Source organism: Protopterus annectens, chromosome 5.part1 (assembly GCF_019279795.1).
Source record: "Protopterus annectens isolate FY-2018-M chromosome 5.part1, PAN1.0, whole genome shotgun sequence".
Lineage (NCBI taxonomy): Eukaryota > Metazoa > Chordata > Ceratodontiformes > Protopteridae > Protopterus > Protopterus annectens.
In genome coordinates this window covers 649,060,827-649,075,100 of record NC_056736.1, presented here as the reverse complement: position 1 = coordinate 649,075,100, position 14,274 = coordinate 649,060,827, and the positions used below count along the sequence as shown (strand labels likewise).

Below are 14,274 nucleotides of genomic sequence, written 5' to 3'. Positions count from 1 at the left end.
CATCAGCTGCTTCCCATGCTAGGCAAAAATGCCTGGTTGGCACTACTTAAAGGAAGCTTACTGGCACATCCCAATAAGGGAATCTTGCAGAAAATACCTATACTTCAGAGCAGGCTACGTGCACCGGCAGTTCTCTGCACTGCCCTATGGCTTATCTACTGCGCCCAGGGTATTCACAAAGTGCCTAACTCCAGTCCTTGCATTCTGCAGGCAAAGAAATATTCAAATATACCCATACCTGGGCAGTTGTCTAATTCAGGCAGAAAGCCAGAACATACTATAAAATCATCTGGCATTTGTAAATAAACTGCCAACCTCACTGGGGTACACCATAAATGAAAAGAAATCTCACTTAGTACCCTGCCAACAAATTGTATTCCTGGGAGCAAGCTTGAACACAACTTCCCAGATGGCCTACCTCAAGCCAAAGAAACAAATTTATTTGACAGCCTACATCAAACTGCTGGCCACAAAGACCCAGCTATCTGCAAGGAAAATACTACAAGCCCTGGGGTTCATGGCCTTTTGCATCCTATTAATTCCATATGCAAGACTGCATATGAGGAAACTACAATGTTATCTAAAAAGCCTATGGTGTCAACATTCTCAGGACCTGGAAACAAAGGATTCCTATCATTCCTTGTATAAAGACAGAGTTCCTTTGGTGGGCAGAGGCCTGCTACCACAACAAAAGACTGCCATTCCCTCTACCCCCTACTGCCCAAACCCTAACAACAGACGCATTAGACTATGCATAGGGGGGCTCACTTGGCAGGGCAGTGCATTCAGGGCAAATGGAAACCAAGTCAAATGCACCTGCAGATCAATCAAAAAGAAATGTTAGCTGTACAGAAATGCCTGACAGCCTTCAAGGACCACATTCTTCCAGGACAATTATTGGTAAAGACAGACAACACCACTGTGATGTGGTACATAAACAAGCATGGGGGAACCCACTCATACCCTCTCTGCAGACTAGCCATGGCTCTGTGGAACACAGCCTTGAGCTACCAAGTGCACCTTACAAGCTCAATTCCTGCCAGGCAAGCTAAGTTCACTAGCAGACGACCTAAGCAGAAATGTCATCGACCCACACGAGTGGAAACTGGAACCAAAGATATTCAATATTTTGAGAAACAAATGGGGGAGCCCAGAGATAGACCTGTTTGCCTCCCCTTAGAACTACCAATTGGACAAATTCTGCACAAGGACTCCCCACAGACAAGCTTGGAAAGTGGATGCCGTGTTCTTCACCTGGGAAAGCCTCTCAGTTTGCCTTTCCCCCTCTGCCTCTCCTCTCAAAAGTTCTACTAAAGATCAAACAGGGCAAACCAAGGACGCTACGCATTGCAGTAGACTGGCCACGTCAACACTGGTACCCCCTCTTGCGCAGTATGTCACTGCTGGAACCATGGCATCTGCCTCAGACCCCTTCCCTGCTGTCCCAGCAGGAGGGCCAGATTCTGCACCCCCAGCTTCAAACCCTGAACCTTGCAGCCAGGCTAATTACCTGAGCTCTCCAATACCATCCCTCAGTAAGCAAGTGCTAGATGTCATTCTGGAGGCAAGGAGGCCTAGTACTAGAAAATCCTATGCTGAAAAGTGGAAAAGATATTCTTCCTGGAGCCAAACTGAGGGGATGGGCACAGCAATGCCCAGCTTGCTGCATATTCTTCAGTACTTAACAGAGATGCTTCACAAGGGCCTTTCCTTCTCTTCTATTAAAATTCATGCCTCAGCTATTTCATCACATTATAATACTGAGCCACCCCTCTTCTCTCACCCCCTGCTGAAGCAATTCCTTAGAGGGGCCATACAGTTAAGACCACCCAGGAGAGCCCCTACTCCAGCCTGGGACCTTAACTTTGTATTGGAAAAGCTCACTCAACCTCCTTTTGAGCCAGCTGAGTTGAAATTCCTTTCTTGGAAAACAGCCTTCCTTCTAGCCATCACTTCAGCTAAAAGAGTGTCTGAATTACAGGCCCTCATGGCAGTGGAGCCCTTTATCATCTTCCATGCAGGCAGGGTGTCCCTTAGGACCAATCCTTCCTTTATGCCCAAGGTGGTATCCAGTGTGGCCCTTAATCAGTCCATTCATTTGCCAACCTTATTTTCTAATCCACAGAACAAAGGAGAACGAATACTACACTTTGGACCTGCATAGACAACTTAGATTTTATTTGGACAGGACTAAGCCCCTTAAGAAAACTGAACAGTTGCTAGTTGCCTTTGTTGCAGGAGCAGAGGGGAAGGCCATTTCAAAGCAAACCATTACTAAGTGGGTAGGCCATCGCATTAATTTCTGCTATAAGCACCATGGAAAACCTACCCCACAGGGGATAAGGTCACATTCCACCAGGGTTGCATCTATTCCACAGCCTTTCTCAGCGGTGTTCCTACCAGGGACATTCTAGAAGCTGCTACCTGGAGTTCTGTTCATACCTTCACCAAGCACTACCACTTCCTATATTTTCTAAATCCAGAGCTGGTTTTGCCACTGCAGTCTTGCAGGGCCTAATAGCTGGTCCTAATGCTCTCTAATTGCCTCCTCCCTTCCTTAGCTTTGGGAATCTACTCAAATGTAATGACTGCAACAGTGAAACACGAAGAACATAGTACAGTTGTGTACACTTACCATAAATGTAGATGTTCGATTGTAGTCACTGTTACAGTCCTGGTTACACTCCCTCCAGCTCCCTGACTTCTATTGGCTATACCTCTGTTTCTGTTTACTGTATTTAAGCTTTTTGGTGTATTTGCTTTTTGTTGGAGGTGTAACCTTGTATACAGTTGCTTCCCATTATGGGGGCACCTGACATCTGTGGCAAGAAAAACTGATGTAATTGCATTGGCTGCATGCTTTATACCCCTGACTACCTAACATCATGGAAGAAGAGACAGCAACCGATGCAGGACCCAAGACTTTAATAATCAGTTTGGCTGAGGTCTACCTGCAAGCAGATAACCCAAATGTAATGACTGCAACAGTGAATACGCTCAAACATCTACATTTATGGTAAGTGTACACAACTGTACTTTTTGTACTCTGGACGCCACTGCACAACCATTGCTGTTTCTACCCAGCTTTCCTAAATGTCTTGTTATGTTGCTTGCTCATGTGCTGGTCTTTGTCTGCTTTGAGGTCTATTTTCATTGTGTAGTTTTACTACTACTCCTCTAATTGCTTACCCCGTAAAAGATGCACATGTATTGAATTTAACTTACAATGTTTGCTTTTAACTAGTAAAGTCCACTTGGCACAAGTGTCCCTTTCAGTGGTGACCAGGATCACTGTCTAGTTAAATAACCTCCTCAGAATAGCAGAGTTTGTAGGTGAGGGAATCAAACCCAGGACTACAGGATGCACCTTATCTACTCATGGCCTTCACCCTCCAAACTAAACTGTTTTTCATACTTTTGTTTCAAGATATTCTGTACTGTTGTTTAATTACGTATAACCAGTCTTCATACTGTCCCCTTTGGCACACCATTTGTGGCTGCCCTTGTATCAGAGTGGAGTCCCACTGACTGTAGGCCAGGAGCTTAAAATACATTTGTTTGAAGACTGTGCTGATTGAAAAAATGCTATTGACACTTTTTTTTTCTGTGATTTTGTGTGTCTGTGTGTGTGCAATAGGTAGCACCCCTTTTCATGTATAGGGCTTTGTATCTCACCCCCCACCCCAGTTTAATCAACTCTGGAATCACTGTACCTTGGCAAAGACAGGCTCAAACTACATTTTCCTTATTTGGATATTACATACTTCATCCAAATGCAGATGTTCAAGAATTTGGGTATCATGCATTTGTCACGATAATTGCCTCATTTTCTTTTTACTTCTTTCTTTGTCCTCTTTCTAGCCAGTGTTTTACCCATTTTGCCACTGAAGGAATCAGTTGTGATGTATTCCTTTGAAAAACTGTCATTAGTATGGCTAATTTATTGCTTTCCAGTTTTAAGTGCTACATATCTTGGAGAACTGAGTTATTTGAAACACTTGATGTGAAGTTGTTCTATCTTGCCGTTCATTCTTACTGACGGGTTTGCCGCCGATCCTCTGCTCTGAGTCTGCCTACTACAAAGCGCGAGATTATCAGCTTGAGGCCAAGTCCCTATCCCATGATGCACCTAGAGTTACCTCAAATCTAGTTTGCCGCTGCAACAGATCAGAGGTTTCCTAGCACAACTCGGGTCAGTATAGCTTTTTTTTCCAAAAAATTTCTAAATTTTGTCTTGCGTATTCATAGTTAGTAATAGTTATTGATAGTTATAACTTTAGATCTTTAATAGCTTAATATTTGATAGTTTTCTTACTCCCTTTGGCCTTCATTTTTTACAGGCCTTTAGTATTCCCTTTCCCTTCTTTGGTGTGCCTTTATAAAAATATTAGCATAGTTTTGTAGCTTTTTAAGATTTAATAAGCTTCTATAAATGTTAGACTTTGTGTGTGTGTGTTTAGATAGTTATAGTTAGATTACATTTATACCTATTCAGCCCATTTGTTTAAGGGCTAATTTCTGTAGTTTAAGATTGCTAAAGTTTTTGTGTGTGCATTCTTCTTTGATACTACAGTCTGTTGGTGTGCTGCTAGATATTTTTGGTACTGTAGCATTTAACATGGCTGACAAGAAAAAGACAAACATCCCAAGTCTGGGTTTAAAAAATGTCCAAATGACAAAAGATGTCCGTGACAGTCACATAAATTGTGTTTATTGTTTGGGAGCCTTGCACTTGCAAGAGAGCTGCTCCATTTGCCATTCTTTTTCTATCAGAGTACTACATGAGAGAAAAAGAAAACTCATTGATAGAGGACTTGTGAAATTTTCTTTTCAGGAAGCTTTGAGCGACCAGGATAAATCTAACCAGTCTCCCAAGTCTTCTAAGGCTTCTTCATCTTATTTGACAAAATCCAAGAAACTGTCGACGTCAGCTCCACAGCCTTCGGAGCCAATCGTCCTGTCTTTTCAGAGCCGGTCCCAGTCCTGGAACTGGTCTCCGAAGAACTAAAATCTCCTATTCTCCAGTCGGTACCACCCTCTATACATTCATCTTGATCTTCGATTAATCTATCCAAGTTGGATATGGATCATGTGGTGCAGAAGCTGCTACAGGCACTGGCGTTTGCTAAATTTTTATCGGAACCGAAAACTGTTATGTCATTGACTTCTTTTCCTCCTCTGAGCCATACCGGTCCATCGGAGCCGGAGGAGTTGGATCTCATGATTGTGGAGCCTTTGGAGCCGATGCCTGTTCCAGTGCCATCTGTTCCGTTTACTCAGACTTCCTCGGCGCCCATTGATGAGTCTAGTAGCCGACATTTTCCGGTCGAGTCCAGGTAGGATAGTCAGACCGATCTGTCTGTTCCGACTTTGCCTCTCCGGGCCTCTGCTCGGATGAGTTTGGCTCCTCTGGTTTGGAGCCCACTGTTCCGGTGCTGAGGGGATCTATTGTTTCTTTGGATCCAGCAGTTCCTTCTCATTGGAGCAGAGGTGCCTTTGAAGCCATGAGGAGAGTAATGTCCCCCAGGGCATCCACAACTTCATGACCAACTACCTCCTCCCCAAAAGCGCCTGTGTCCACTTCTGCCTCACAGATCCCTTTGAAGCATAGAGACCCTGAGCCTCAGGAAGCCCCACTGAGTGGCCCCTGCTGTTCCGAAACCTCACCAGAAATTCCCACTGATGAGGTTCCCAGGAAGAGAGTTTGCAAGAGGAAGCACCTAGACTCCCCACAGGAGTCTCTCACATCTGACACCGACTTAGATAAATCAGAAGGGTCCCCACGGTCCCCCTCTGAAGAGATATAATTTTCTGATACATTAGAAATCCTTAAGCAGAGGGGTGGTTGGAAGCCCACCAACCCTTCTGAAGATGAGTCTGTTCTCCTGAAGGCTTTTGGGTCTCAACCCTCCAACTCTTGGGTGTCTCTGCCCTTCGATTAGCTCATGGAGCTGGTCTCACGAAGGACATGGGACTCTCCGGACACCATGGAGCCTGTCCCTAGGAGGCCCAATAAATTTATTTCTGCCCCTCAGGATAAATCTTTTCTCACTAAGGGAGTGCCGGTTGATGCCATGGTGCTGGTGGCGGCAGCCACCAAGAAGGAGATGTCAGAAACTTCTTCCTCTATTCATCCTCCTAACAAAGACTCTAGGATCATGGATAGATACGGGAAGTGCATGTGCAGTTCAGCGACTTTTGCCATGCATTCACTGAACTGTCTTACACATTTCACAAGACTGCAAAGAGACCTCCTAAAAGAGCTTGGAGATACTCTTCAGGGTACGGTAGTTGCAGGAGTTTCAGACAAAGTTGCCTCTCAGTTTGGTACCCTTAATTCCATAGTGAACTTGTCCATGCATCTCATCTCATATGCAGCTGATGGAACGAGTAGGGCAGCGGGTACAGGAATTGCTCTTCGGAGACATTCCTGGATGCGCTTATGTTCCTTTGTGGAGCCATTTAAGTCATCCTTTGTCAACACCCCTTTTGATAGCTCGTCCCTTTTCGGGCCCAAAGTTAAGGAAACTTTGACCAGGTGTGAGTAGGAAGGAAAGACTCTGTCTGCCATCGGAGTCCGTTTTTCCTCCCCTACTAGACCCTACCCCAAGGGTCAAAAGGGAGGAAAGATGTGGTTCTGAAAAGCCCAAAGAGCCTTTCTGGGCACATGTGGTGAACCCCCCTCCAGGGGCAGAGGAGGGGGCAATAACGGAAGATGCCACCTTCGCGGCATAAGGTGTCCGCAAAACCAGGGCGATAGAGACCAGTTCTTTGAGAAGCTCTACCAGCGCTCCTGAAAGGAGGCCTGACTGTCCTACTCCGGAGGCAGTTGGGGATCACTTATCTTTGTATCCAGATGCCTGGCTTAAAATAACAGACGACAATTGGGTACAAAGTATAGTTTCCAGAGGATGTTTCATTCCCTTCGCCATCCCCCCTCCATGGACAACAAAAATTCCAGACGTTCCACCCAGTTAAGGAACAAGCAACAGTAAAGCTCCAAACATTGCTAAGAAAGAGTCATCCAGCCAGTCCCAGCAGACCAGACAGGATCCGGAACTTACTCAAGATTCTTTTTAGTTCCAAAACAGACAGGGGACTGGAGACCTATTTTGGACCTCAGCAGACTAAACAGATCTGTCAAGAAAGAGAAGTTCCGGATGGTCACTCTTCAGTCGATACTTCCCTTCTTAGGGAAAGAGAATTGGATGTGCTCGATAGATCTCCAGGATGCGTACTACCATATAAAATGGCCAGACCATCCAGGGATCATCTGCGTTTCTGGCTGGGAGCCAATCATTACCAGTTTCGAGCCCTGCCCTTTGGTCTCACTACAGCCCTCAGAGTGTTCACCAAATGTATGGCAGTGGTCACGGCACACCTGAGGCGTTTGAGATTCCAGGTGTTTCTGTACTTAGACGATTGGCTCCTCACTGCCACTACCAGGCATCAGCTAATGCAAGCCGGGGAAACACTCTTTCTCTTTGCAATCAACTGGGTATCACCATAAATTCAGAAAAATCTGCCTTGTCACCATCGCAACATATTGTTTTTATCAGAGCAGAATTGGACACCACCACTTTAAAACTGCCATCAGAAAGGATATTACTATTTCATCAGCAAATCCAAAACATCATATCCAGAGACAAAGGCTCCAGCATCAGAAGTGCTAAAATTGTTAGGGATGATGGCAGCTGCAATAATAGCGATTCCGTTGGGTCGCATGGACATGCGGATTCTACAATGGCTGCTGTTCACAAGATGGTCTTATCAAGAGCTCCCAATGTTTCATCTCTTAACTGTAACAAACACATGCAAAATGGGTCTTCGGTGGTGGTTGACCTCTCTTCAAGTAACAATAGGTTGTCCTTTTATCCTACCCTCACCATTGGCCACAGTGACCACAGATGCTTCCCTGATGGGATGGGTGGGCCCCATTTTCAGGGAAGAACAGCCCAAGGCACATGGATCAATCAAGCGAGACATCTGCATATGAATGTCCTATAGATGAGAGCGGTACTCTTGGGGTTGCTGTACTTTTAGGACTCTCTCCCTTTGGGGACAATTGAGATTCAGACGGACAACATCTCATTGGTCTGGTACTTGAACAAACAAGGAGGAACCGGGTCCTATCCCCTTTGTCGAGAAGCCCTAAGAGTATGGCAGTGGGCTACATCCACCCAGCGCTTTCTGATGGCAACGCACATCTCGGGGAAATCCAACTTGATTGCAGACAAACTGAGCAGGGCAATTTTGTTGCCTCATGAGTGGTCCCTCAAAAAAGAGAGCGGAGAGAATGTTCTGCAGATGGGAGCCAGCCTTGCTGCAATCTTTTTACGTCCCATATGAAGACAAAATGCAGAAGCTACTTTGCCCTGATTCCCCCTCCGGAAGATTCCCCAAGGGACGCACTCATACATGATTGGCCTCTGGGTCTCCTCTATGCATTCCCACCAATTCCCGATACCCAAAGTACTACAGAAAGCAAAAGCCCTGGGAAGAACCATCATTTTAATAGCCCCTCATTGGCCTTGTCAGATTTGGTTCCCCTTCCTTCGACTTCATCTGTTGGAAGAGCCTTGGATTCTGGAACCTTCTGATGCATTCGTCGGGGGCTCTTCATCCCTCCCTTCATTCCCTAAAATTGACAGCTTGGCTGCTCCAATTCCCAACATAGGCAGGTTCCATAACCTCTCAAATGAAACGCAGTATACTTTAATATCTTCTCATAAATCCTCCACTAGGAAGGCTTCTCAGAATAACACTGATCTCTACCAAGCCCCCATTTCCTCTATATTAGAATTTTTGACTATGCTTTTCAACAAAGGAGCGGCAGCAGCTACAATTTGGGTACAGCTTGCCGCCATCTCTAATTTTCATCTTGGCATTGAAGGATTGAACATAATGTCACACAAGCTACCCAAAGGCTTCCTCAAAGGGACCTTCCACCTCAGACCACAAATGAAATCCCCTTATACCCCATGGAACTTAATTTTTATGCTTTCACGCATTATTCTTCCACCTTTTGAGCCAGCTTCCTCATTTAATTTGAAATTTTTGTTTGGAAGACGATCTTTTTAGTAGCCATCATGTCTGCTTGTAGAGTGTCAGAACTACAGGCCTTGTTCATAAAACCTCCGTATTTGGTTTTTCATGCTGACAGAGTGTCGCTGTGAACAAATCCTTCATTCTTACCTAAAGTTTGTACTGAAGCTAACCTTAACCAAGTCATTAATTTGCCTGTCTTTCCCCAAACTCACCAACAACTTAGAGTATATGCTGCACAAACTTGATGTTCATAGCTCAGATTTTACCTGGATAGAACCAAAGAGTTCAGAAGATCAGAACAACTTTTTGTTTCCTTTTCAGATTCTAGGAAAGGTATGCCAGTGGCAAAAACAAAACTATCTAATTGGTTATCTGATTGCATACCTTTCACTTATTCAGCTGCCAATTTACATTTACAACACAAAATTAAGGCTCATTCTACCAGAGCAGTGTCCACATCATCTGCTTTTTCTGCTAGGCTTCCTATAGACAACATTTGTGCAGCAGCCACTTGGTCAAGGCCTCATACCTTTATCACTCATTACAAAGTTGATAGGGCCTCCAGGGACAGAGCCTTCTTTGCTTCTACTGTCCAGAAAAAAATACGCCTGTGAGCCACCCGAGAAATATGGTGCTTGGGACGCTACCCATCTGTAAGAATGAACGGCGAGATAGAACAACTTCACATAAGGAAGTTATGTACTCAACATAATGTTCCATGTGAGTTGTTCATCTCACCTTCATTCTTACTTTCCACCCTCCTACCCCCTCCAAGGTTTTTTCGTGGACCGAGATACTAATGTTATCATGGTTGCTCAGTCTTTATGTTTTTTCCCTAAAAAAGTGATAGAATGGCATATGGTTTTGTTAGACACAGCAAACAAGATCGGAGGTAACTCTAGGTGCATCATGGGATAGGGTCTTGGCCTTGAGCTGTCTGAAAACCTCGAGCTTTGTAGTTGGCCGACTCGGAGCCGAGAATCACCTCTGAATCCATTTGTAAGAATGAAGGCGAGATGAACAACTCAAATGGAACGTTATGGTGAGTACATAACTTTTTTTCCCATACTTGGCATTGTATCAAGCACTGGTCAGTCTTAACAGTGATTCATGCAGTCAGCTGGCTGCTGCCAGTTTAGGTTGTTTTAGTCTGTGTCATCCCCCGCATGTTGATTTGCGCTTTTATCTTCCTTGTGAAAAGTGACCTTGAAGACACATTTTGGTAACTCTGTGGAGACCATCATCCGTACAATATCTGAGAAGGGAAACTAAGTATGAGTTAATGTTAACCCTAATAGATCGCAAAAGTGCTTCATTAGCATCTTGGATATTTTTTTCCTTTTTGTTTTTTTGCTTTTGTGTGGCTTTTTGGACTCCATCCTGTGTGATTCCCATGTATGGTAGCTACATCCGATCTTCCGTTTTAGACAGTGAAGATCTTTCTGAATTAGCTGTATTTTATTACCCAGGTGTCTGTGTGTGTCTGTCTGTGTGTGTGTGTGTGTGTCTGTCTGTCTGTGTGTGTGTGTGTGTGTGTGTGTGTGTGTGTAGGAGGCATTCTGGAAAATCAGGGTGTGGATACTTTAAGACCAAAATGCTTGACTATATAGCAGTCAGTCTTCTCTGCTTTCTCACTTGGTATTCTGCCAGTAAGGTATTATATGGCACTATTTTGCCATGAAAAATCCAGCACTGTCACTATTCTAGGTTAGCTACAACTACTGTTTTGATTGCTGACTGTACAGATAAATACATTTTTTAAATACAGAATTCACTTGGAATAACAAAGTGAGATTAGTTGGTTTTTAGCAGATGTAAAACAAAGCTGACATTTCTATTTTTAACTAATTCTTTTTTTTTTCTGTCTTCCAGATTCCCTTAGTTCACCTGCATCTTCAATTTTCAGTGACTTTTCGTGCCTGAATATATCTCATCGAAGAAAAGTATGTTTTTTTAGGCCTACTTACATTTCCAGTCAGTTAAATAAACAGAAATGTTGAGTTTCATTAACAAAAGTGCTGTTTGTTAATGCTGTGGTGTTATAAGAACAGTGCAGCATTTGCTAATGTCTCTGCTTGTGTGGTGGTGTTTTAATAATTTCTGTTTTGTGGAATTTTTTTTTTTTTTTTTGTGAACAAAATCCTAAACTGTATTTTAAAACTTTTGTTGTATACCACAAACTGCAGGTCAATCCCAATGTAGTGCTAAAATAATTTATTATAAAAAGTACAATGCAAATTCAATTTTCTTCCACAAAATCAATCTTCTCTAGCGCCTCGGCCACATTCGCCTTTAACAGAGTATACTATAATCAGTCATGCTAACATCATTTTATAGTGTTTGTCACACCCACGTATTCAATTAACCAATTAAATAAAAAAAATTATTATAAAAGCCTAAAGTGCATTAATAACTTATTAACATACTGTAAATCATTACAAAAAACTTTTCCATGTACATTCATAATTTAGCCCAATAGGGCTCATTGTATTAAATTTCAAAATCATAAAAGCCTCGTTTTTCCTTAATAAGCATTTTATTTGCTGTTCGTTCATATATACATATCTTTTTATACTAACACTGTAACTAGTAACCCCTCCGGGTTACCATTGTGATATTTATTAAAATGTATTGCTATGGGGCTAGTCTGTGTATTATTTTTAATATCTCTAATGTGCTCCTTTACTCTGCAGAACTGTCTTTTAGTTTCTCCTACATAAAATTTATTGCAAGAACACTTGAGACCATATATAACCCTCTCAGTTCTGCAATTAAAAGTTCCATTAGTTTGAAATTTAACTCAGTTAATATTGGTAAATTCTTTGATTGTATATTTACATACACTACATTTACCACATGCTTGTGTTCCCTGTATATCAATTGGCTTACCAACTGTCATTTTTGGCATATCAAACTTACTATGGACTATAAAATCCTTAATGCTTCTCCCCCTTCTAAAGGAGAAGCACATTTTTTTATATTGTAAGAACTCAACCTCCCTTTTAACCACTCTCCAACTATGTTTAACTTGTTCCAAAACTTTTTCAAACAATATAGAGTAGGTGGAAGCCAAATATATACATTCACTGTCATTATTTCTATTAGCACCATTCCTATTTCTAGATTTTCTATTCAAAACTTTATTTAAATTCTCTCTTAGGTCTACTTCATGATAGCCCCTCAAACAAAACTTATTATAACTCTCATTTAGTTCTGTTTTTACTACAGCTGGATTGCTACATAACCTCTTAATCCTGACAAATTCAGTATATGGTATAGATTTAATAGTATGGGGAGGATGATAACTTTCACCATGCAAAATAGAATTAGTTTCTTTAAACTTTCTATGTATGCTGGTACTAATATATGTACATACTTAACACTACATCTAAATAATTTACTTCATTACTCATTTGTAAACCATCAAATCTCACTCCAATATTATTCTTCTGTATTTCATCCATAAAGTTATTGATTTGATCTTCCCCTCCTTTGCAAATAAATATTAAATCGTCAATAAATCGAAAATATTTACATACATACTTAATAAAAAATTGATTAGTGTGTGTATATATATATATATATATATATATATGTATATATATGTATTTTCAAAATAACCCATAAAAATATTTGCATAACTTGGAGCAAAAGGTGCCCCCATAGCTGTTCCTTGTAACTGTTTGTAAAGATTTCCATTAAATTCAAATATGTTATTATTTAGACATACCATAATTAAATCAACAACTTATTCAACTACTGGATTCTCACCTAAATATTTTATAGCTTGTATTCCATCATGGTGTTTAATGTTGGTATACAGACTAACAACATCTATTACAAGGAAGTACATATCTTGTTCCCATTTTATGTTACCAGTTTTGTCCAACAAATCAAACACATCTGTAACATAAGATGGCAGTTTCTTAACTGTAGGTAGAAACTGTATTTTAAAACTGTTTCATACATCCTCAATGAGTTTTGCCTGTCTGTTGCGTATCAGAAAGATGCAACATTGCCAAGTTTCATGATTTCTAGTTCTCCTTTTATGTATTAGACTGTGAAGCCCCCCGGCATGTTGATTTGCACTTTTACCTTCTTTGTAAGAAGCACCTACTTCCGCTATTTCTGAAAGCCTTTCCATGTGCGAAGGCAAATTGTGGGCAAAAAATGTGCAAGCACTTGCTGTGGATTTCTTCAGTACAAAGGCTATTGTCTGTCACGTGGTGTTTCAGCAGTTTCATTATTCCCTGCCCTTTGTCTGGATTGTTGGTACAAATATTGCTGGAAGTATAATACAGTGAAACTCCTCTATAGCACTTTGGGTCCTAACAGTCCAACCAAATTAATTCTGGGGTTGAAGTATTGCAAATGTGTTTTAGGTATATCACACAGTGCTGTAATGACTGTCATGCAACATCTTGAAGCTGTAAGTTCAATTAAATAACACCCAAACAAGAAACACAGGAACAGTGTTTGCCAGTTCTCTTTCATGTATGTATGTATTTATGAATTAATTTGTTTTGTTGACAGACAAGCCAGGTGAGCTAAAATCTTTGAGGTCACAAAAATTTGGTCTTGATAAAATGATGAAACAATAACAAATTAATTGTATTATTTATTTATTTTACATTTGTTTACTGGGAAAAATCTGGCTGGACACCTGTCCTTTTTCAGCGGAGGCCTGGGGAGAAAAGCTCCAAAATGAAAAAAAAAGTGCAGAATTGACATTAATGCACTATTGGCAAAATATAGTAGAATTTGCAGCATACAAACATTGTGTAATAATTTGTTAAAGTTTCTGTAGAAATGTATATTTTTAAATTAGATATATACAGTTTCCACGACAGGCATGTACTACATTCCATTCAGATGAGTAGAAGGACAAGAATGAGGAGTAGTTTTGTGCCAATATTCATTGATTATTTGTTATTGAATGTAAAGAGTGCCAGTGGCACATTGATGCAGTAATAAACTGTATGCTACTTCACTTTCTTAGAATAATCATTTCTTAAAAAAGTTGTCAAAACTCATCTGTCTTTTGGCTACTCACTTCTGATTCCTTACAAAGTCAAGAAAACTTCACAGCTGAAAAATTCTGTAGCAATCCATGGTCATTATTAGATTACTGATGCAGTAGCCTAGGCTATTTGGAACATCCTACCAAGGATCAGATCAGCTGGTCATCTTCCATAGCTTCAGGGCACTTTCCACATTCAGTAGCCT

At 41.5% G+C, this 14,274-nt stretch overlaps 1 protein-coding gene across 1 annotated transcript in view; it reads left to right on the top strand.

Moving 5' to 3' along the window:
* PAN3 (poly(A) specific ribonuclease subunit PAN3) overlaps positions 1-14,274 on the top strand; it is a 2,193,201-nt gene that overhangs the window by 461,074 nt on the left and 1,717,853 nt on the right. Inside the window, exon 4 of the mRNA XM_044073269.1 lies at positions 10,921-10,991. Coding sequence (XP_043929204.1) covers positions 10,921-10,991 — 71 coding nt within the window. The remainder of the gene's footprint in view (positions 1-10,920; positions 10,992-14,274) is intronic.